This window comes from Gavia stellata, chromosome 6 (genome assembly GCF_030936135.1).
Source record: "Gavia stellata isolate bGavSte3 chromosome 6, bGavSte3.hap2, whole genome shotgun sequence".
In the NCBI taxonomy this organism is placed as follows: domain Eukaryota; kingdom Metazoa; phylum Chordata; class Aves; order Gaviiformes; family Gaviidae; genus Gavia; species Gavia stellata.
The window spans coordinates 55,307,242-55,332,112 of record NC_082599.1 but is presented as its reverse complement, the minus strand read 5'-3'; the positions used below and the strand labels follow the sequence as shown (position 1 = coordinate 55,332,112).

The 24,871-nt window shown below is 42.1% G+C and overlaps 1 protein-coding gene across 1 annotated transcript in view; it reads left to right on the top strand.

Annotated features, from left to right (window-relative positions):
* The window catches only part of ITGA9 (integrin subunit alpha 9), a 214,485-nt gene that overhangs the window by 137,426 nt on the left and 52,188 nt on the right, over positions 1-24,871 (top strand). The window contains exons 18-19 of the mRNA XM_059818609.1: positions 23,208-23,294; positions 24,732-24,811. Of these exons, the coding sequence (XP_059674592.1) occupies positions 23,208-23,294; positions 24,732-24,811 (167 nt within the window). The remainder of the gene's footprint in view (positions 1-23,207; positions 23,295-24,731; positions 24,812-24,871) is intronic.

Below are 24,871 nucleotides of genomic sequence, written 5' to 3'. Positions count from 1 at the left end.
CCTCGTTGAAACCAAGATACAAGGTTGTTATTTGCTCACATCCTGGTGCAAGTTTGGGTTGTGGCCGGGGCACATCACTAGATCTAAATGCTCAAAAGTGCTTTTGATTTCACCTGCATGGAGTCAGGTGAATATTTTGACTTTTAGTCTCTTTACATTTAGATTTAAATACTCAGATGTTTTCATTAGCATGAGTTCATTTAGAGACAATAATGTTGTCGAAATATAAACACTGAACCAAGCTTTTTACAAATTGATGGCCGTGAAAGCTGTCTGAGTGTGAATAAAGTGAAAATAATTGTGCAAAATGCAAGCTGTGCAATCGTAACAACATTCTGTCTGTTTGTTACTGCTTTTCACAGTTGTTTGTCCCTCTGCTGGAGCTTTGCTTTGCTTTGTAAGCCATAAGAGCAATATTAAAAACAATAGTACAACTGTTGCAAAGTATGGGATTAACTCGGTCCATGGAACCAATGACATTTTGCCATTATTTGTTGTGTTTTATGATAGATTTCAGTTATTATAAACCTCTTAAATTAACTCATTACATAAGAAACCAAAATAGGACAATTTCTTATACATGTTAATTCTCTTAGTGTTCAGTTTTGACTATTATGTTTAATAGTCAAATAGTTGCAAGCCTCAGAAAGTTGTCTTTGTATTATAAGCTTCATTTTCAGGCATTATGTGCTGCAACTGTGCAGTTTATCAGGAGGAAAAAAGCAGGGGATAGAATAGAAATGCCTTATGCCAATACACAACTTCTCCTTAATGGAAGTTTACGTGAAGACTTTCAGGATCTGGCCCAGCTCCCATTGAAGTCAGTGGGAGGGTTTCCATGCCTTTGCACTGGAAAAGAAACAAAGCTGGATGTATGTTCTTTTAAAAGGTTGTTGTGGTTTTGTTTTTTTTTTCTTCTGTGCTTACATGTTGAATATTTTACACACACAGAATAACTGGAACACCAATTGCCTTTGTTCTTCTTGGCCAACACTGTGAGGGAACAAGCTGAAGATGATGTGCTGTTTCCCTTGGTATTTTACCTTGAGCCTGGATCTATAGCAGAGTTGAAACATCTGTGCTGAATGCTGCCTAGAAGGAGCAGTTTCTGGAAGCAAATGACAATGTTGTAGGATTATCTCACTACTCAGTGTGTCTTCTGCTAATAGAAACTAGCATTTCTTAAAAAAAAAAAAATGAAATACAGCACACATCAAGGAAGCATGTAAGCTTCCTTCTTCCGCAGGTCTTGCAAACAGGATCAGGGTATGGTCTGCTCTTATTCCTGCTGTGATTGATTTGATAGAGTTTGGGATTTTTTTCTGATAATTGTTTTAGTAACATTTTTGAAAAACCAACTCACAGAGTTGTGTTGGGCTATTTTACTTCCTCTCAGTCAGCTTTTTCTTCAGGACAAACTAATGTACTGTTGGCCTCACCATTTGTCCAGTTGGGAAACTGGATTATGACCTCATAGCCTCAGTTACAGTGTTATGTTCTCCCTAAGCTCTTTGAACAATGATTTTTTTTTTTTTGTAAAATATCATGGATTCCATGTTTCATAACCTACTCCCATCCCTTGACACCTATGCATAATATGTACTGTGCATGTACTTTAAATAGATTTTGTTCCTGGTTGAACATTGCCCAGGCAAAAATCCAGAACGTAAAGCCAGAGTAGAAATGACGACTCCTAAGATTTCCCTTAGTGGAGCAATTTCAGAATCAAAAGAGCTTCTTGTTATGGGAAACTTTCAACAGCAACTGCCTTTTAATGAATAACGCTGAAGTGGAAGAGAACGGTCCCTTCCACGTGGTTGCTTAATCCTTTTTCTGCAAGGTGATTCTGAGAATAATGACCGCGTGGTGGGCTTTCATAACCTGTCTCTGGAGCCCTTTCAAGATGCTGTGAATCCCCTGTTTGTTTTCCCTGTGTCCCCCGTGGGGACATTCCTAGCAGATTCCGTGCGTTTTTGTTTCTTTCTATGGGTTGGTTACAATGAGACCTGACAGCGCAAAAGTTCAATGCTGGGGTTTTTTTCAACAGGGTTGTTGAGACAAGATGCCACATCTTGTGTTTGAAAAGAAATGAATGGCCTAGCTCAGGGATGATGACGGTAGTGTTCCCTGAAGGGCGTTAGTGGAGCTAGCTCCTCTTTCCTTTCTGGAGACTGAGATTTCATGAGATGCGGTGGATAGAGAGACTATCTGGTAGGGCTTTGCCATTTCTATAAGAGGTGAAAAAGTGTTTGCCAACTGGTATTTAAGGGACTCCACATATTCCACTGTCTGATTTTCCTGTTGTGCTGCAGCCAGTCCTCCCTGGCTCCATGGACTAAGCTCAACGTTTTCTTTCCGTAGCTCCTGACAGACAGTCCTCTTGAGAGACACAATACGTGGCACACACCTCCGGGGGCTGACTTCTCATTCCTGCACTCCCTGTGGCACTTTTAACTCTCTTGTCACTGCTCCTGCAAGTTGTTTTATAGGTGCATGGGAGTACTGCACTGCAGTGAATTTCATAATGTGTCCACTAAGAAAAATATTCCTTTTGAAATACAAAGAAATTTAATCATGTTCTCTTTAAAACAGAAAAGAAAAAAGAAAAGAAAAAAGAGAGAGGGAGAAAGACACCTCACATGGTCACTTAGTTTTTTATTTTTCTTTACTATGTTGACAAATCTTGGTCCCCTTTTCTGTGTAGACTAGATTTTTTTTTTTTTAAATCTTAAAGTTTATTGTCCCATAATCTTAATTCAACTTCAGGAAAGCATCCTATTTCAGAGTCTGAAAAATCCACTTAACAGAGGTGATACCACTTTCCTGTAGAAGAATGCAGAGTGCTGCTTGTGTGCTAAGGAGTCTGGAAAAAGAATAAAAAGCTATCACTACTAATTTCTACACCATTTTGCATCTATTGGAATGGCCTACTAGCTTGTGATGTTCTGCTGAAAATGCTTGTCATCAGTGGGCACTTTGGTAACCGTTCATTAGCTGCTCTTCAGTGCAGAGGGCTATTTTCAGTACAGTTGCAGAAAAAGTGCTATAAGCTTGCTGGCAGTGGCATTTAATGTGGTAGGGCAGAGCCATATCTGCATTAAATCAGCTCAGGTATGGCATGAGATTTTATAGCAGTCATATAAAAATAGCATATCTAACATAATAATAGTAAAAACAACAGCAATAACGCAATATGTATAGCATTAATCTCTCACTGCTCTGCAAGGGCTGGTGGGAATCTATCAGCTATCGCCATTCCAGTGCTGCTTATGGAGAGAGTAGGCCAGGAAATCCCATTGCTGACCGTCATTTCCAGCCATGGATTGTTCCTAAATTTCAGACAGGCTCCCAGCATCCTAAACCAGCTGTGTGTAACACTCCTGCTGCTTCTCACAGCAGCTTTCGCAAGCAACAGCTGAGTGAAGTTAGCAGGGCTGGGCCAGGGCAGGGTGAACAGCGAGGTTATGGTTTCCCCAGGCGCAGTAATTTCCCATGATTCCTTCAGGAGCGTGTACCTGAAACTTTTCTGTTGGGTATGACTGTTGCCGATAACCAGAGTCATGCTGCTTACGGGCTCTGGAGTTTTTCTTCTGACAAGTAATGTGGTGCCGTCTCTTTCTGGGTTAGCAGGGAGGTCATGCAGTTGGGATATGAACCCTTTCTTCCTTGCTCCCTGTGTGCTCGCTGGCATCTCTTGACTAGGCTTGCTCAGAAGAGCTGCAGACACAGGCAGAGTTTAATTTTTTCCAAATTGGAAATTCTTTTACACCATTTTCCCATACTGCTTATACTTTCTAAGAGTCTTAAGGCTGGCAGGGGCAGGATACTGATAGGGCACAAAAGCCAAAGACACAGGCCCTCTTTTGGATCCAGCTGTGTCATTGGAAGAAGATTTAGGTCCTTGGTATTCATTATGTCTCTTTTTCCAGCACTTACTGCCCCTTTGGATCCACTGGCAGACAAGTTAATGTGATCAGTCTCAATTCACATCCAGCTGGTTAGCAGAAACCTTTTAAATTAGTGGTTTGATTTAATCCAGCTGATTTTGTGTGGAGTGAGTTGGACTTGCTCCTGTAAACCACTCTGCCAGAGGGTCAGAGGGGAGTGATACCAAGCAACGTGGAAGCTGTGACCCTTTACGCTGATACAAGCGTGTCTGGAAGATTGCCCAAGCCTTATATCACTTACGTGAGGGGATTTGAACCCTTTTGCCAGGAGAGCTTTTATAGCCAGGGCTTGGGAATATGAGTAGCGTGGCAGTAAGCATGCCATATGCTGCCTCTTCGTTTTTGCAAATCTAGGGCTTAACTTTTTCTCCAGAGTGCACCAAAACGTTTTGCATCCCTGGAGTAAAATTGTCCAATTTCTTAATTGGGAAGAAAAAATACGTGCAGTTCAAGGTATCTGACTTCATTGTTTATTTTAATTTTCCTTTTCTGTGAATGCTCAATGAAAACCTCGACTTTTATGTGTCCCTAGGGGTAAGTAAGGAGCAGCACCTTTTTCAGGCCAGGGGCTGTTAGAGCCATCTGATATCCCCCTCTTAGCAGGTAGGAATTGAAGGCTAGACTTTTTATCTAAACTTTCCACTTGGGATTTATGGGTTGGTGAAACACTGGAATAAGCTGCCCAGGGAAGTGGTGGAGTCACTATCACTGGAGGTGTTCAAGGAACGTGTGGACCTGGCATTGTGGGACATGGTTTAAAGGGCATGGTGGTGTTGGGTTGATGGTTGGACTTGATAATCTTACAGGTCTTTTCCAACCGTAGTGATTCTGTGATCATTGGAGACTGGGTTTAGTTGTGTAATTACTACTGATCAGAGTCTTGTAAATTTTTCTCATATACTCTGATTTATCATGTATATCTGAAAGAAGTCTTTGTTGTTTTTCCCAACAAATTAACTTGATGAATAGAATGAAAAATCCCTAAAGTCTTTTGGCAAAATCCCAATTGGAATAAATGATTCAGAAGCTGTGATGTTGCAGGACTTCAGATCTTGTTCTGCTCAGTGTTGGAAGAGTCTGTGTGAGTTTGATTGTTAAATCCCTTTTTCAGGAGCAGCTTAACACTTAGAAATCTCATTGAAGGTTGATAGCATGTAAGGTTCCAAAAGCGTAAATGACTCTAGCCTTGCAAAACTGAATGCAGCTAACTCCAACTAGCTTTAAAAATCCAAGTGTTTTCAATCTTAAGCTACTTGCAGGGAAACAATGAGTTGTAGTGTGGGATCACCCCAAGCATTTCCACAGACAGCAGCAGCAACTTCAGATTCAAAAAGACAGGACTTTTGATGATATGCTTGTTTCTTTTGGGTGAGGTTAGGCAGAGTAAAAATTTGTTTTGCAGTACAAAAATGTGGTAGAAATTTTTATGAGGATTTGGGAAGGGTTAAGTTGGTTGGTTGTTTTTTAAACAGCTTGTGATTAGTAAGCTATTACCAAACATCTCTGGTTTTAAGGTCTTGATAGTCCTGGAATAACGTATGTGAGTAGATACATTAGGAAGTGTTATGCTGATCAGGTGGGGCTGTGCTCTGAGTTACGTGATGTGGAAAGTGTTTGTCCTGGAAGTAGCTTGTAATGACTCTTAATTTGACTGTTTACATATATATACATAGTGGTTTTGAGGAATAGCCTGGGATGCTTTGTGTGGCTCAGATTATTAAGGGAGGTTTTGTTTGACTGCTTAGCCCTGCTCTTCCCTTGAGGGGGAATGGTTTTCTAAAGGAAAAACAGCTGTGTGGATGAATACAGTCATGCGAGATCTACATTGTAGAGGCTAGAAGGCAGCCTGTGCTATGGCAAAGCCCGTTTACAGTGAATCCCGACCTACCTGCTGGTGTACCACCCAAGGTGGGGTTTCACTATGGCTGGGCACCAGCAGAGGTCCTGGTTTCCATCCAAGCGAGGGAGGGAAAAGGAGATCCGAAACACTGAAATTACAAGACTTCCTCAAGGGGGTGGAGAAGGGCTCCCTGGGCCAAAAGCGGTAGCTGCCCACCCTGTTTCGGTCCCTGTGTGGCCCATAGCTCACTGGCTGAGCTGCTTCCCCTTACATATCTTCAGGAGCTGCGCGGAGCCGGGAGCCACTGACACGGTCGCATCAGTGCTGGCCGTGGGAGAGGACTTTAGAGAAGGGATTTGGTTGCCTCGGTTGCTGAGATCCAGCCACCCCAATCTAGACTGTTATCTTGATAAACTGCATTGCTAGGAGAAAGGGGAAAAACCCTTTGCAGAGGGTAGGGTAGAGCCCAAAATATAGCAAGCTCAATAAACTTAATCTTGGTTGTGCTTATTTAAAGGCTGTGCTGTCCCTATGGAAAGATCACCAGTGACTTTTGTGTGTCCCAGTGTCTCTTTTCATTATCATATTTTGCTCTTAAACACTGTGGAGAGAGACTTGCCAACGTTTGAGATGAGAAATCTATGGGACAGGGTTTGTCTCCTGTGTTCTTAGGCTGAGGCTTAAAATTGTCCAAACTTTGACATCCTCTGCAAAAGACTTAAGTAAGAATTGATATGCACGGCTTTCAGTGGCTTTCATTACAGCAAAAAATGGGGGGTTGTTTTTGTTGTAACTTGAAGCTTAAAGTTTATCGGGTTTCTGGTACGAAAGGTCAATTCTGTTCTTGCAGGAGTTTCTTTTGGTCACTTTTAAGACAGGCAGCTCAAGATGGTGCCAGAAGATAAATGATACCCCGAGTGGAAAATCGTAAACAATATATATATATGTTTACACTATATATAAACAAGTATATATTTATTTACATTGTATGTATAATATACATGTATACATATATATATATGTATTTATATTGCTTAGTCCTGTGGGATGTTATAGTCACAGTGCTGTGTGGCTGGAAGTGGTGGCAATTGCTCTCTTTCATCTAGTTGTTCAGATTTCTCCTGTGATGCTGATAGGATCTATAAATAAAAACGAAACCCTCTTTAATCTTATTAAGCACAAGGCATGATCCTGCAGTCGTACTTCAGGCATAGCCTCTCTGAAATCAACAGCAATCTTGTCTGTAGACAGACTTAAAAGCACCAGGCTGTACAGTCAAAAAGATGAGTAAGGGTGTGAAGAGTTTTTATCTGAAAATCCAAGGAGGGGCCAGCGCTGCTTAAGAAATCACAAGCTTTCCTTTCCTTTGGTTTGACACCGAGGCCCTGGGATTTTCTGACTCTCTTGTGAACTGCCTGGTTCTTTTTGGTCTGAAAGGAAAGTCCTGGACTTTTTTTCCCCTTTCTGTTACCTCTCCCTCTTTCTTGCTCATTCTTTGCTCTTTCCCTTCCTTCAAAAACATGGTGAAAAAGCTCTCAGGAGAGCCTTCATTTCTTCTCGGGAACTAGGTGAGGCAGGCTCCCTCCTCCCCAGAGCAGCTGCCAGTCAGCAACGTAACCCTGGGTTCAGCTGGCATCAGCCTGCGTTCCTATTAGCAGAAGCAGGCACGTTAACCCCCCCTCCGAAGGAGGCCTTTGGGCCCCAAATTGGGGTTTTTTCGGAGAGGGAGCTTCCTGTGGCGTTTCATCAAAACCAGAGGCATTGAGCAAGGCGGGGAGGAAGAGCGAGAAGCATTTCAGCTGGCTCCGTTGCAGGCTCCGGGGGTGAGTGGAGGACCCCCTCTCCGGGTCATCTCAGCAGACCCCCCGCCCAGGCAGGCTGCAGGGGATGCCGAGCCAGGCGCGTTCCCAGCCGGCAGCGCTTTCGCAGCCTGCTTTTGGGAGGAGGCCAGAAAACCTGCGCTTGACTTTTGGCCGCAACCATCTGTAGAAGAGTAATGCAGTGATTTCCACTTAGCAAGGGAAAAAGGAGGAGCGCACTAAACTGCTGCTCTATGAAGTAGAGCGGCACCTCTTCAAGTAAAGCCTTACAAGTGAACTGCTAAGCTTTTGTTTTAAAAAAAAAGAAAATATATATATATTAAAAAAACCCTGTTTCAATATCCCGGTGCAGTAGGTAATGGATTATACCTTTGCATTTCGGCACTGTCCCTAGGTTATGTAGTATTTATCGTGTCATCAGGTCTTTCTGTGGAAAAAGTCCTGATGCGCCTTGTGTTTGAGTTTCTGAAAGAGAAAGACCAAAACCCCCAAACCTGTGCGTGTTTGCAAAAAAGGCATTTCCTGGGGTTTCAGGTTTGGCTTTGGTTGTTGGTGAGTGTAGGCTGAGCTAAGGTTTATTAATTCCAGGAAAATACTCAGTGCCAAACTCATTATTATTACCTTAATATTATTCTTTACATTTGAAAATTACTACCAGGGAAGAAAGGGGGGGAAGGAGGGATAAGGCTTGATTTTATTGATTGTGTTTTCTCATCCAGTTTGGTTTTAATTTTTTTTTATTATTATCTGTGAGGTTTTCCATTTGCTTTTTCATTGAACTATGTGTAGTTGATGACATTTGAATTTATTTCCTGAACTCGTTATGAATTTAGGCTTTTCATTATAACACTAAGAGTGAATAGCTGTGTTGCAGTTGCATACACCAATATTCAGTATAATTGATGCCTTACACACAGAAGGTTGTCTTACAGGATATGTGGGCAGATATTGTCCGTGCTTTCAGAAATACCACTAGGAAATGAACACTCTTCATTTATTTGATTTCTGACGCTTTATTTTTTTTCTGCTTTTAATCTTAAGAGAAGAATGTTTTGAAGATACGTTTTTGTTATTATAGAATAATAATGTGTATGACCCGTGTGTTGTCTGTAATAATTAAAAAGCAATTCCCCTGTTAATGTTGCCATGCAACCATGATTTAGTAGTGTGAGATACATGTGTGTGTGAGCACATATATACATACATCTACATGTGTAAGTGAGGTGAAGGAAAGCTTACCCCAGAGCCCTTTCTCCTACCAGTGGCTTCCCTGTCTGATTTTTTTCATGGGTTATTGGAGAGCATGGACTCATACACATGAGAATGCACTCCTGTTATTAAGCTTATCTTAATATCCCTATGCACTGATCATGAAGGAATAATCCAACCCTTAAAAAGATATGTGTTCATCCACAATTTTTTTGAAATAAAGGTATAACCAAATGTAATGCACTGCTGACAGATTCCAATAGCGTATGTAGTTTGGTTATACTTTTAACGGTATGAAGAATATACAACATGAAATCTGTAATTCCGGACATGCTGGTTTTGGACTTTTAAGACCTAGTTTTCTTTTTTGGACAATCGCATTGTGTCTGGACAGGCATTTAATCCTACAAAGTTTCTGCAGTTTTGTAGGTAAAAGTTTTTTTAGGAATAGCACAGTCTGGATTACTGCTGAATTTAGCTGAATGTGTGTCATAGCAATTTTTTGTGCAATAGTTTTTATGGTTGCTTTTTAAATATATCACTACGGAGTCAGGAAACCTGTTTTTCCCTTAGTCTTTATTTTCCCCAGGGTTTTGCTATATTTCTGCATGTGGAACTTGAAGGACATGGAGAGAATGTGGACGTTGCCTTAGGCTTAGTAGTATATTAGTGTACGTACTAGCCAGTGTCGTGTTTTCAAAGGGTGTGTCTTCACATTTTTATGACCAAAGGTTTTATCTTGGTTAGCAAACCAATAGTTCATTACTAAGTAGACACCATTTTGTAACACTTCAGCATGCGTGGATTGTGAATTTTCCCCTTTCTGCACCTAAGTCTCCATTTTTCATGAAATCTTTGCTCTTTCTTGAAAAACATTGTGGCAATGCATGATTCGTAAGACTGGCAGTTATGCACCAGGTTACCTTTTGCAGGTTTCTTTTTTAGATGGGACTTGTAATCAAGGGATGCAGAGAGGAAACAAATGTATGTCATGTTCAACCTTTTTTAAGCATCTCTTTTGCAAGGAGGGGTCTGCATTGTATTTCCTATCACAGTTGGCTCACGGTCCAGCAGTCATCTATGCATGGGCCTCCGGCTGCTTGGCAGAATTGTTGGACCAGACCAAATAGGTACAAATTCTCAAATAAAGTGCAAGTACATGGAGGAGATGGGGTTTGGTTTGGATTAGATTAGTCTGAGTTTCCAGCTTTGTATTTGGCTGCATTAATATCTCGGGGACTGTTCCTGATGCTGTGGCATCTGCAGCCAGCACTGGGATCCCGTTGGAGAGGAGCATCCAGGCCAGTGCTCCAAATGGAGAGGAGGTTGCTGAGTCCATTTTCCGTTTGCCTTGCGGACGGTGAGAGTTCAGCAGGCCAGCTTGCGTCCTAGTTATTTTTGTTGCTGTGTACTTGTTGTCCTGTTGTTGGATGTAAAAGGCTGTTGCTCACACCATGCCAGGAAATGACACTGTGTGCCTTTAGAAAGAAGAGCTCTACATCTCTTGGAATAAATGAAAAACAGTATTTCAGGTGATGGCGACCCATATGTTTTTATAGGGCAAGGAGTATAGCAATAGGAGCATCATATATTTTAGAAATATCTGCAAGGTCAGATATCTGTGAAGATACCTGACCATAGTTTGGTATCCTAACAGCTCCGATACAATCATGATGTCCTTTCTCCCATTTCCAATCTGAACTGCCTGTGGAGGAGAAAATGAAAATTATTAGGTTATGGTCATGAGTGGAGCCAATGGGTTAATCCCAGTTTGAAACCAGTATACTTTTGTCTGTCTGCCTCAGCTGGAAAATACTATGAGCAGCAGACCTCAAATGAAGTTTGATGTCAGCTATTTTTTCTTCTTTCTTTTTTCCCCAGTGACTGTACATAGTTTTGAAATGCTGCATGCAAAGAAGAGCAAGAGCAAAGGGGCCTGTTTATTGTTCTAGCCAGAGAGTCCCAAGGAAGGAATTCTTTCTCTTTCTATTCCAAGCAATAATTACATTTTTCCACTATAGAAAGTACTTGTTATGTGAAAGGCACTTGTGTGCCTTCACATGTGTGAATAACTTCACACAAGTTATGAACCTGGTTCTTTAGTGAGGATTACAAAGGACAGGTGAAAACTGAGTCACTGGAATGGGTTTTGTTTGTTTTTATTAGACTTGAACTCATACAGGCTTAGAAAGATAGTAATTTCTTGGTAATTATAGACATGAATTACATAAAACTATTCAGTATGTAAGTTGAGCTTGCAAAACTCCCCTGTATTCCAAGCCTGATGCTTCACTTCTTTGCATTTTTAGTAGTTCTTTTAATTGTGGAGTGACATTAACTGCCCTATCCTACAAGCAAACAGCCTGTTGTCTTTGCTTTCTTGGCTCTCTAAAGAGAGGAAGTGACACAGTGAACTTTTGAGAGAGAGCTGATCATAACGTAGTCCTAAATGAAGTTGTCTTGCTAGAAGTACCTTGTCATTGCTTAGAATCCTTTAAAGGAAGGAAGGACGAAAGAGAAGGTCAATTTGCAAGAGGGAGAAGCCAGAAAGGGATCCAAGTGCAAGCGGTGTTCCCTGCCATGACCCAATAAAGAAGTTTTTTGCTTAAATGTGATGAAGAACAGGGGATATCATCTGAAGCCTTCCCGTGAAAAGAGCGCTCTTCCTTTTTTAGTAGAAAATGAATGAACTGACTTTGTGGCTGGTACTGATCTTCCTCCAACATTTCCCAGATCATTCTTTCACAGAAGCAGGCAAATCTCATCCCAAAGCCACCCCCAGCCTGAGCTGAGCATTAGAAGCAAGGAGGAGCATTGGCAGAAAGTGGTTGGGGGCCACCCAAGCCCTTGCGTGTTCCTCCAAAGCCTCAGATAGCAAAACACCCAGAAAATGGCATGACAAGAGGCTTCCTTGGGAAGTTTCCAGTGCCTGCAGTCAAGATAGCTGCTGGCCTCCTTCTTGCAGCCTTTCATCTCAGGTGGTTCCTGCCTGATGGGATCTAGGAAGCGTTAGAGGCTTGTGGGAATGGGAGGGAAAAGGCAGCTTGAGCTTTCTGGCGCTGGGAAAACGTTTGGTTTGGGTCGTGTTCAGGAGTTAGAGGGGCCTTCAGGAGCCTGAGCTTATCCTGACTGGACCAGCAGCCTCCTGCACTGAGAAGAGAGGCGCGAGTGCCAAGCCTGAGCTAACGCGTGTTCCCTGGGGCATGGAGGTAGCTGCGGGGGCCAGAGCCCCAGCATGAGTTCCCAGACTGATGGTGTCAGCAGTGATGTCACTTCTCAGATGCTAATTGCTGCTGCAGGGGGAGGGGTGGCCTCAGAAAAGCAAACTTGTCATTAAGAGCTGGATTCCAAAAAATATGTATTTGCTCTGCTGAGAACTCTTTTCCTCTGTGACTGCTTTTGTACCACTGTCTGTGGAAAGGATATAAAAGCAAGAATAAGGCTCTCATCTCTATTCCAATTTTTTTATGAGACATATGAGAAGACATTACAGGGAAAGTCTGGTGTCTCCAGCTGTTACTTGTCTGGACAACTCCAGTGGTTATCCACCACTGTACAACAGGCTGCCATCCTGTACGTGGGGACGAGTGGCTGGAAAGCTGCCCTGCAGAAAAGGACCTGGGGGTGTTGGTGGACAGCCAGCTGAAGATGAGCCAGCAGTGTGCCCAGGTGGCCAAGAAGGCCAATGGCATCCTGGTCTGTATCAGAAACAGTGTGGGCAGCAGGAGCAGGGAGGTAATCGTGACCCTGTACTCGGCGCTGGTGAGGCTGCACCTCGAATCCTGTGTTCAGTTTTGGGCCCCTCACTACAAGAGGGACATTGAGGTGCTGGAGCGTGTCCAGAGAAGGGCGACGGAGCTGGTGAGGGGTCTGGAACACAAGTCTGATGAGGAGCGGCTGAGGGAACTGGGGTTGTTCAGTCTGGAGAAGAGGAGGCTGAGGGGAGACCTCATCGCTCTCTACAATTACCTGAAAGGGGGTTGCAGAGAGGTGGGTGTTGGTCTCTTCTTCCAAGTGATGAATGACAAGTCAAGAGGAAATGGCCTCAAGTTTTGCCAGGGGAGATACAGACTGGATATTAGGAAAAATTTCTTTACTGAGAGAGTAACACAATGGAATAGACTGCCCAGGGAGGCAGTGGAGTCACCCTCCCTGGAGGTATTCAAGGAGCGTGTGGACGTGGCATTGTGGGACGTGGCTTGATGAGCATGGTGTTGTGTAGTGTGGGTGGTTTTTTGTTTGTTTGTTGTGGTGTGTGGGGTTTTTTTGGGTTTTTTTGTTTGGGTTTTTTTTTTTTTTTTGTAATGGTTGGACTTGATCTTACAGGTCTTTTCCAACCTTAGTGATTCTGTGACACTCTGTCAGTTTACCCGTCAGTTTACCCTAAGTAACAAGCTCTATGCAACTTAGTCATATGGCCCACTGTGCCCAAATTTAAAGGGCATTCCTTATCTTATTAATAACACCCATGTCGTGCCTGAGGGTGCTCCAGTGGATAAGCCTTGTGTGGGCAGGTGGAAGTCTGACCTTTAAGCTGCTCCCACTTTGCTGGCAGAGTACATGTAGCCGTACATTAACGCATAAGGAAAAGGGTCATAAAGTCAAGCCTCACCAAACAGCGTAGTTGAAATATGGCCAACCTTGCGATGAATAAGGAACAGACGACCTAACAGCTCTGTGGGGACAATGGATGTTGGTGATGTTCCATGGATTATTTCCTATATCTTGAAGAAATTAAGTTCTGTAGTTCTCAGCAATCAGGGAAAAGAAAGATTTAGCTTGCGTAGTACAGCGAAAGACAATGTAAGTCTAATTGGTCTGTTAAAGAGTGTGGCAGCAAAGGAGGTGACACTTCTCAGGGTGGCACCAAATCCCCCTTTCTCCTTATAGCTTCACCACCTGCCCTGCAGGTCCCTTAAAAGATGGGAGAAGCAAAAACACGATCGGTTTTGTTGAACGGTTCTGAAACCTGGTTTGGGGCTTAATCACTTATGTGAACTGAGCGAACAATTTCTGCTGCTTCTTCAGCTTCTGACATGGTGTGCTTTAAAAATCTGCTGTGCTAGCTTTTCGCCAGTTAAGATAAACGTTTATGAGAGAGAAAGAGAGAAAAAATAAGAATGTTGAGAATATCCAGTAAATAGAAAAGTTTTTGTCTTTCTCTCCCTTTTTACTCAAAGATTTGCTGTGTTGGCTGGGATCAGTTTGCTCATGATCTATAAATAGGTTCCATCCAGGGGGAGAGGGAAGAGGCGGGAGGCTCTAATTATTTATATAGAAATAGTTGTTTTCACGAAAGAAGCAGCAAATCCAAGATGTTTGAAGCTGGGCTCTCTGGACTTGGGGGTGGGGTGTGCCTACAGCATTTACTAGTGAGATCATGGAATAGGACAGGAAATCTCTACCGAATGCCAAAAAAACCTTTTCTTTTTTATTTCCCCTTAGTTCTTTTTATGAAACAACTGTTGAGGTTTCCCAACCCCCTTTCAAGCTTATTTTCTGATAATGAATCGATCCTTTGATTCATCATCAGAGTACAGGTCCAGGCACCCCGCTCCCCCAGATCTTTATATGCACATTTGACGCATATCGGTGTACTCAGGTATGCGGTTTTGCTCATGTAAGCACTGGGATGACGAGAGTCTTCGCCGGTGAAACAGCAGTTTGTGGAGCTGCAGAATTTATGATGTGCAACATTCACATTTGCTGATTCTGTGTGTTGAAAAGTAAAGGAAAACTTTCAGTCCCTGTGACACCTTTAAAACAGACCCTTGCAACACACACAAAATTATTTTATTCCACTTTATAATTGGACTGGATATCCAATATTCTTCAATCATTGCATTCAAGAGGTTAGATAGATGCTAGTTTCATGACAATGTCTAGCTGAGCAAGTCCGTATTGAGTCTGTAATCTCCCTCTCTGTAATATTTTTCCTAGCAGGTAATGATTAACAATAATTTTCACACTATAGTTGCTATTGCTGCTGATTTATCATTGACTTGTCCTTCATGTTATTCACCTTGTTACTTGCATTCCACCTGTGTTTGGAAATTATTTACAACAGAAGAAACCTGTGAAGCTCAGGCAACAGAGCTGTTACATTAAAAGAGTAAAGCCATCTTAATTTCTTTCCATCATGAACATCTTTCTCCTCCTTATGTGTGATTCTGTCACACACTTTGCTTTGGCAAGTGCAGAAGTGCATGCGGAAGAGTTTCTGAGTACAAGGTGCTTGCTTGAAGTCGCTGAGTAAACCATGTGTCAAAAAACTGGAATAAAACTCATGAGATTTTTGCTCTGAAAGCAGAAATTCCCTGAAATGCACATGAGAATTTTTCCTGGACCTTTGATTGCTTTTAAAGCCAATGGCCACCTCTGCTGGACCACTGCAGTCCATCTTCAGAGCCACTTTCAGTAATAGGATTGTATTTTTCCCAGGCCACATCGCATGCTCACAGCTTATGAGAGGCCCCATGGCCTTCCCAGGTGGCCAGGTGCCACTGCTGTGTGCCACCACCGCTGCCTGGGAAGGTGGCCCCAGGGAAACAGTGCATCCCGCTGCCATGCAGAGTTTTCCATGCGCCTTGCTCTGTCTGACCCCCTGTTTGTGCAGTGTTGGGAGCTGGGTGTTGATGGCAGTAGGTGTTCGAATGCTTTGTGCATTTGTAACTCCTGAAACAGATGAGAGAAAAAAAAAAGAAAACCAAACCCCAAAACTGCTGGCTCAGTTTGTGACGTACTGAGATTTCCAAATGTGAGCGAGCTGCTGATGCCTTCAGCATTCGCTGTGAGCCGAAGGAGTTGGGGAAGGTCTGGCCTGGCAGGGTCCGGCCCAGAAACACAGAAGAAATATTAACTGTCTGGTCAGCAAACAGAGAGTACTGCTGACAAAGAGGCAAAGCAGACATCAGACTGCTAGTTGTACTAATAAAGCAGAGGCCCAAAGGGCTTTCAGGGATGATAATCAGAGCAACTTTTAAGAGGTATCTGAGGTAGTTCAGACCCACCATTTCAGTCATTTCAGATTATTTTTGCTTGAACTGTTGTACAGCGCCAGGAGGAGTTCCTGGTCAGTAATGCCACAGATCCTGTTTCTGTTCTTGCAGTTTTAGAACACCCAATGAAGCCCCATTTTGGAGGAAGGTATGGTATCTGTGGGATTTTGTGTTAGAAAAACCGAGCTGTTGTATGCACAAGAAGGGGCCTCCAAGATTAAATTACTCTGAGCTGCACTTGCACACAGTCATAGGGAGACTCAGCCTGGACCAGTCTTTTTATCTGAAAAAATTCCCAAGCTTTCAGGAGCTCAGGCATCCCTAATTGCTCTGTACATGTGGATAACTGACCCACACAGTCTTTGGTGACCTCGGCTGCTGTGGAAAGAAAGTACATCAGTATGCTCAAGGGGTGGCTATTAAATGAAATGACAAATCTTCATATCCTTGAAGCCTCAGTAAAGGCATTAAGAGGATTGTGAGGCAGGGAGAGATAAGGGTAGGAGCAAAATAAAAATTACGCTCTCAAAACCCTAGGGAAACCCACAGTGGAGAAAGTTGTTGACTGTACAACCGAAGGGCTTAGACTAAGATTATGAAGAGTGATTTGAAGAAGCCACCTCAAACATCATCAAAGACTTGATCCTTTAGGTTCCTGACAGGGGAGGTGTTTGTGCTGCCCGGCTTTGCTAGCTAAGTGCGTAGGAAGCACATTACCAGCTGTGAACAGCCATATGTTCAGTGATATCTCCCAAAAGTAAGAAGCTCTTAAAATGTGGGTCAGGTCTATATAATTGTCCTGTTGGGTGGAACAAAACATCCAGATGTTCATCTAAACTTACATTTGGGAAAGTGTCCCTCTTCACCAAAAGTAGAAATTGAAATTACTGAGGTATAAGTATGTGCTTTAGGTCAGGGTCCATGATGAGAATAAAAAAGTGTACAAATTTAGCAAAACTCTATTTTTCCCAGTGCCTGATGTAAGCCTCTACCTTTGGTGCAGGTCAGAGAACCTACATTTCTAAATAACTAGTGGGGAGAGTTAGTTGTAAAGTCTGTATACTGGAGCGTATACAGTAGGTAGATGCATAGTATCTAACTTTTGAGACTTAGCATAGCATGAAGAGGACAGTCCAAGTAGCCCTCCTTTGTGATATTTTCTTAGCATATTTATTTTAGGACTTCTCAGATGAGGCCACTGTTCATAGTCCCCTGTAAAGTCAAGTGTAATTGTTCACAGACAGGCGTTACAGAACAAGAAAACCAGTAACAACAAGAAAAGCAGTAGTAAGAGTGTGTGCTCTGGCAACAAGTGCAGGGTTCCTCAGTGTTCACTCTTGTCATTCTTCTTCTGTACCCTTTGGAAAATGTGCAGCAGCATAAAAAAACCTAACAAGTTAAATAAATTCTCAACATCTTCAAAACAGGAGTGTTCTGCCAACATGTCATCAAGGCTTCCAGGACATTTTCTCCTCTGTTCCAGAGCATATGTGCTAGTAGCCAGGATTTGCAGGGCAGACTTTTTCCCATCTAAACAACAACAAAAAAGCTTTAATTTGAGTATAGCTAAGGAAAGAGAAATATAAACTGCTGGTAAATATATTTTCTAACGAGTTGGGGTTATTTTCCTTCTAAAAAGATGCACGGATTATCTTAACAATTCTGCAATGAAGATATTTTCAGCGCCTTTCATTAGTGATTTTAATCCATTCAAAAATAACAGCTAATCCGAAGAGTATTTAAAAGGGTGAGGTCAACTCTGGCACAGATAATCAACAGTGTTCAAAGCAGTACTGAACTTACCCTAAGTTCAGAAATTAATATAACCTCCTGTTGACTATCTTGGCATGATTTTGTTAAAAAAATCAGTTAGAGCCATATCCGGCACATTATTTTGTAAGTTTAGTATTGTTCTGTTGCATCTCCCTGTTGACATTTCAGATGTAGTATCTACTAGTAGCTTGTGTGCTTAGAAAAGCAGAGAGCTGGCAGGGCATAAATGAGTGTTAGGATAGTTGAATTCACACCTTCTTTGTGAGAGCACTGGTGAGTGTAAAGTAACACAAGTGACCTATACTTTTATATTTGTTTGCTTTGCTGATAGGCATAATTTGGTAGAAGAGTTGTCAGATAGATAAAAGCCTGGTACTGGAGATTGTTGAAGGGGAGTTAAGAGGCTGGGAGAGATTACTTAAGGAGATGCTTGAGGCAAGGAGCTTGCAACCGGTCATGGGTAGGGATGAGGGGTGGGAGCAAGTTGAGGAAGCATGCTGGTGACTCTTGGTTGGGGCCAGCATCAGTTCAGAGCAGTTGCTCTACCTTTGGGGAAGAAATTAATGACCCTAAAGGTGGGAAAAGTAAAACCAGAATATGACTATATGAACTGCCAGATCAGGCTCAGGAAGGTTGGAGTGTTTTGGTTGGACATAAGTGAGGCAGAGAAGGGTCAGGGTGTATCGGCTGATTGATAAGTTATCTCAGAAAAGCTATGCGAGACTCCCTTGGGAAAAAAACATATGCCATCTGATTTGACAATGGTTAATCAAGGTGAAGCTGAGGAATTTTCAATATCCTTCTTTGGGCTGTGCCATTTCATGTATGATGGCCATTTTTGGTCATCTGCATTCAGGAAGAAGGAGCTCAATTAGGAGCAACATGTTGTGTTGGTATGTCAACATGGAGACTCTTCCCAGAGGCAGAGTCTCTGACCTGTGACGGTGTTTTATCTGGAGCCAGGCAACCTTTCTTCCACCAGCAGTTCTCTCTTACTGTTTTCTTAGGGCATTTGCTTTTCCTTTTTCTTAAGTCTTAGATTTGTCAGTTAACCAAGTTGAAAAGGACCATTCAAGGTCAAAGTAAACAATATTTAAGAAATCTTCTAAAAAAGTTTGTTTCAGGAGGAGGGGGGACAAACAGCAGCTGTCTTTGAGCAGGGTTTGGTTCTAGTAAGGGACCTTCTCCAGGATCATACCTCAAGTAATCTGGTCTTGTGCTCCAGCTGACACTGGTCCCACCTTTGTACCACAAGAACATTGGGCCCATCAAATACTATTATTTAAGACAAGCTTTTTAAATGCCAAAATACATGCAGTGAAAGACTTACTTGGTATGACCTGTTCTAGTGCTGCCAAGCTATTTTATTAGTGATAAACTACCTTATGTGGCCTGAAAAATGTGTGGTTCTCATCCAGTCCAGTTATGATCTCTGTGACAAGAAAAGAGCAAAATCTGGGGTAGTTCCATGTGTTATATCCCCAGATAGTCAGCTAGGTGAAGCCAGCAAAAGGATATTGCTCTTGAGTTATTCTGGGTTAAGATAATGATCCCACAATCCAGCATCCCATCTATGTGGTTAACATGCTTAACTCATGTTGAAATGCTTTCTAGACCAAGCTGAATGTATTGTTTTAAGCATTCAGCTTGATCTAGCTTGTCTACCTGTCTGAAGCAAATTACTCTGTGAGCACCTTACTTTCTTCTGGTTAGGTATCTGAGTTGTTTTGGGCAGTAAGGGTTTGGCTGCACATAGTGTATGGGTTAGGGATAGGAATATGAGGAGACATGGCTGTGAGGCACATCCCACATTGTCAGCCTGTAGTCAGATATACTCAGAGCTCCCATGTTCAGCACTTGCCCACTTCTGCTGAGACAGGTACTGGCCAAAGATGCCAGTGGAGGAGACAGCTGGTGTCCCCCAGTGAAGACTGCGTGGTGCACCAGGCAAATATCTGAAACAGCAGAGAGATGGGGAAGAACTGGGGAAAAACGTGAGCATTGCTGGAATTTCTCCTCTCAAGTCCTAAATTTAGCAAATAGCAACATTCCCAGGTTGCTGGTTCTACACACTAGATTAATATGATCATTACCAGCTTCCTGCACTACTTAGTTGAAACCACACATAATATTTACACTTCAAAACACTTATGTCCCAAAGTAAGGTGATTTTGTTACATCTTTGCTCATACACCCGATTCCATGCCCCAGAGATTATGTTTGACAGCATTATGCTACAGAATTTAGGTTGGGTTGTTGTTTCCCATGTGCCCCTTATGATGGGGTTAGAACTTGACTGTTTCATTGCTCATGTTATAATTACCAGGAACTTTTCTTTCTGCAATAAAGGACTTTGAGAAACAGACTGTGAGCCAGCCTGAGCTTCATGTTTCTCATACCCAGGTCTGCATTTGTTATGCAGTAAGAGTATAGCTATTTGGCTAATTAGCTCGCTATTCATCTGATTGACTCTCCTAAGAATATGAAATGCTGTGAAATGTTTCAGAAAGAAAACAAAGTTTTCCAGATAAGCTTAACACTGTCTTGTTGGAAGGGAAACTTCCAACCCCTTTGGCTACGTTTTCTAAGCAAACTAGAAACTGCTATGGAAACTCATGCAATAAACTGCGTTCTCAGCCGGGTCATATTGTTATAGAGAAGCATTGCACACTAAAAGCATTACCTAACATCAGTGAGAAGTGGCATCCAAAATATCTGGAAGCCCTGAGTTGCACTGTTTCCGTTCACTATTTGTTAGAGAAGACACCAACCCTTCAGCTTGCTGGAATAGTGTGAAAATTGAATTTATTTAGTGCTTACAGACTACCCACATGTTACAGAGCTGAACACCATAGGAAATCCCATGAAGAAACAATTTTCTCTCTTTCCAAGACAGTGCACTGCAAATAAAGCCTGAAACCAGACAGTGAGCAGTGCAGGAAAAACAAAATGTTTTCCTGTTAGCTGAGCTTCTCCATCCTTATCACAGAGCAAGGCAAGGGGTCCATGGGAAAAGTTTTCTGGGTAACCTGTGTAATTTAGAATTGTGCAGAAGACTGAACCAGTGTGGTGCAGGCAAACTTATTTCTGCTGTTTCCTAGCATTGAACAGTTTGACTTGGTAGTATTAATAATGTTGTATTACTATTAAACATTAAACTGGATGGCATGGTAATGAAGCCAGAAGGTCGTTGAAGTCAATCTTACTGCATCTATTAAGCTGTTGCAAGCAACAACAACAACAAAACCAGCCAGTGCAACATTATCTGTCATTTCCTTAACAGGCCATTGTAAAACAACTGGCATCTGCCTGCCTGCTGTCAGGGCTGCAAAGGCAGGCAGCTGCCAACGTACTGCACTTCTTCCATTATCAAGATGAGAGTTCTTTCTGTTATCGTGTTTTTTGACGTCTCTGAAGTGATATGGCCTTGAGGAGAGGAGGCAGCCTCTTGGGTCTGTCTGGTCACTGTCACCACCAGACAACTATGTAAACAGAAAACTCTCTTGAATGAACAGAGGCTGGGAGTTGATGAAAGAGAGTTCATAGGTTGCCACAGTTAGACAGCAAGGGACATTTGAGCAACACAGAACCAAGAATGTTCCCAGAGGAAACAGCTGTGAAATTTTTCGTTTTGTTAGGCAGCTGCTAAGAGTTTGTGTTCACTTGATCACTCGCATAGAACTGGAGAACCTCCCAGATTGCCAAGAGGAAAAGGCGAGTGAAGGGGATGCTTCACCATGAAGCACTTGCTCTGCTGCTTTGTGCTAAATGGAGGAGAAAATTTAACACAGAATAGAGGATGGCAGCTTTGCATGACTGAAGCTAGACATTTGATTTGCTGGGCAGTGCCATCTTTTGTATTTCTGGAAATAGAAGCCTACTGAAGATTGCAAGGAAACAAATCCATCAAGAAGCTGAATGTGCATGCCACTTCTCTGGCATTTGAGTAGTACTGGAGTAATATCTCACCATCAGGCATCTCCAAGCATGCATGGATTTTCTTCTTATGTTATTTTCTCTTCATATGTCTGAGTCAGATAAGAAAGGTAGCAATAGAGCTATAATTTTCTATAAATGTGTGCCATGATTTGAACCATGATTTTGAAGATAAAGGAGATCTTGTCTTTCAGATATCATGGGAAGCAGTTAAAAGATCAAGAATCTGAATGCTGTCAGACTTGTAATTAGGATAATAGTAACGTCTGTAGACCACTAATGCTGTGCTCGGGTCAGAACGTGAAAGGCAGAGAGGCATTTCCTGGAGATACTTATAGCCTAAGTCCATGGTTCAGTAAGCTACTTCCACATGTGCGTGTTCCAGCTGAGAATGGTACTCCTGTAAATGCTTAATATTAAGTGCATATTTAAAGCAGAACACATATTTGAAGTGGTTTGGGAAATGTGCATAAGGAGACAGAGCCTGGGCTTCGCAAACTGCTGCAGATACCGAAAATAGGTCAAATAAATCATATGTCCTGTAGCTAAGAGATTCTCAGCTACATGTCTAGAGTAGAGTTAATTTCTAGATGTCTAAATTTAGGCATTCATATTGTAGCTGCATAACATCAATACCACAGCTCCAGTGACGATCTAGTCAATTCTAGGGTCTAGGGAGGTATTCAGCCCAGTCTAAACTAAACATCTGCATTTGGTCTGCTGAACCATTTTCTACATCCATTGACTACGATGGGAGCACTGACACCTGGATCACATAGCAATCACTTGCTGTGTAGGCACCTAAAAGTGCATATCAGATTCCAGAGCTGAATCACACTCCTGAAGTTTAGTAAGATGAAGTTGTCTGCAATGACAGGGCATAAAACTGTTCCCTCATAATCTAGAGATGAGAATGTGCTAACCTGGAGCCAGATGCTTATTTTATGAAGCAATGAAACACTCTCCATTCAATAGAAGTATTTCTGTTGTTGTAGTGGAGTCAACAGTCAAGCAGGATAAGGCTGCTTTAACCTTTTTCACTTGTATTATTGACAATGTTCATAGTCTGTCAATGTTTAGCATGAGGAGAGGCTCATCCCTCTACTTTATCTATGACACCATTGTATCACTGAAGAAAGTTGGTATCCATACCAATGTGGCTCATCCTGTGGACCAGAAAAAGAGATCAGGGCAGTGAATGACACCAGGACCAGATTAATGTTTTCTCCAGTGTGGGGAAACATGTGGGGCGGGGTTTGATCTCTGTCACCCAACTCTCTTCTCTCTTTATGATACTGGTTCCTGCAAAAGCTACCTTGGGGAACCTGTATTCTGGACCGCTTGAAAGCTGTCTTTTAATAAACAGAGGGAACAACTGATGGTCTGAGTTTTCCAAGAACTTGGGCTGATCCCCTGCCTCTAATATTTTCAGTCATGCAATATTTCCCTGGCGTCTCTCTCAGAGCAATGTTCTGATGGTTGTCTTCTTCCCAGTGCTGGTCTGACTGAGGTGGGGTAAGGAAGTGCAACACTGCACTTATTCAATGAGTATTAGTTTTCTGGGGATAACGGTGCTATGGTGGGAAATGTTTAGTCTATGATACTTCATCACGATGGTATTTCTTAGTAAGCCTCTTTTTCTCCCCAAATCTATCATCTCATGGTCTTTTTTATTTTCCTACAGGAGGAGCTGGGCATTGCCTGTGAGTTGCTGGAGTCAGACTTCCTCAAGTGCAGCGTGGGATTTCCTTTCATGAGATCGAAATCTAGGGTAATGTTGTGATATTTGCATTTGCAGAGTGATGGTCTGTTCACCTCTTTGTCCCCAAGGAGTGGCTGGAAGGGCAACTGCTCTGTTAAATGTCTGTGACTGATACTTTCTGTAGCTTTCTCCCCCAGATATCCAAGCCTTTCACAGTTACAGAGGGTAGCTGTCCTCTTTCCCAGCAGACAGAGCCAATGACAGTACCCTGTGCACTGCAATAGAATGCTCTTGAAAAATGGTGCAAGAGTTGCAGCTATGAAAAACTTACATATTTCCTCTGCAGAAAATTAGAAAAGTACTCTCTGTTATATTTATGTTGCCTTATTCTGGTTTTATCTTTGTCTTCTCTCACATTAAAGTGCAACTGAACTTGTATGAATGACAATGAAAATGTCTTAATGACTTTTTCATATTACGGTCTCCTGGTAGCTTTTAAAGAGGATTTTGCTCGGTAATAGATGATGAACTCTCTCGTAATGTTTAAAAATCCAGCTGGGTTCTTTCTGTCACTAAACCAAGCCATAGAAATGACCAACACAGAAAGGTGAGAAGATGAGGAATAACTTCAGGATGACCTGAACAAAATGAGTCTGAAATTTTTCAGAAAATTTCAATTTCAAAAACTAATCCCTTCCATTTGAATTGACATATCCTTTGACCCGACATTAATTTTTTTTCTTTTATGTGTTTTATTGACTGTAATGTGCTCTTTTGAAACATTTAAAAAGATTTTAAATAGAATAGAAAAAATAAATGCAGTAGCAAAATAGTATCTGAAACGTAAGAATGTCAGTGTTTTGCTTCAGAATGACATAGTTGGGTTATCTTCAGGTTTTTTTCAGCAAGGTATTGAAATTAGCATGAATTTGGAAATTGTTTCACTTGGCCAAAAACTGTTTTGGAGTTAGGTAGAAAAGTTGTTGCATGGAAAAGTTAATGTATCGCTACAGTGGTCATCAAAGTAGATTCTCTTTTCAAAATTAGCACCTGGTTTTATCCATCATGATGGGTGGCTGAAAAGTTGCTTTAGCTTGTGCCAGTTGTTCCAAGTCTCTCTGCAGGTCTATGGGATGATCTTTATTCCCCCAAGAGATCTCTTCACCAGCAAGTAATGTACAGATTGGTGCTGAGGTAGTTTCAGGTAGCGATCCCCTTGTACTGGAAGACTCTTCCCCTGGCAGATGATCTCCTAAGGAAATAACTTTGAATGGCAATTTCACAAGGCGTTTTCACAGTGAAGGAAAATTCGGACTCTCTAGTATTTGAACAGAGAGAATATTGCTAAGATTTAAAAGCTACTGTACAGTAGAGGAGGCTCTCTTACATGTATCAACATATGCTACTTTTTTACTGGCCTAGCTGTACAATATATGTGAAGTTTCAGAATAAATACATTTTGAAACAATATACCTTGTCTCTAAATACCGCTTTTTCTTTGCACAGTATGAGTTTAGTGTGATCTTCGACACAAGCCACTTGTCTGGGCAGGAAGAAACGCTTACCTTCCTCGTCACTGCCCAAAGGTAAGGGAACCTTTGTACGTCTTGATGACTTGGATATTCTTTGTTGCATGAAGTGTGCAT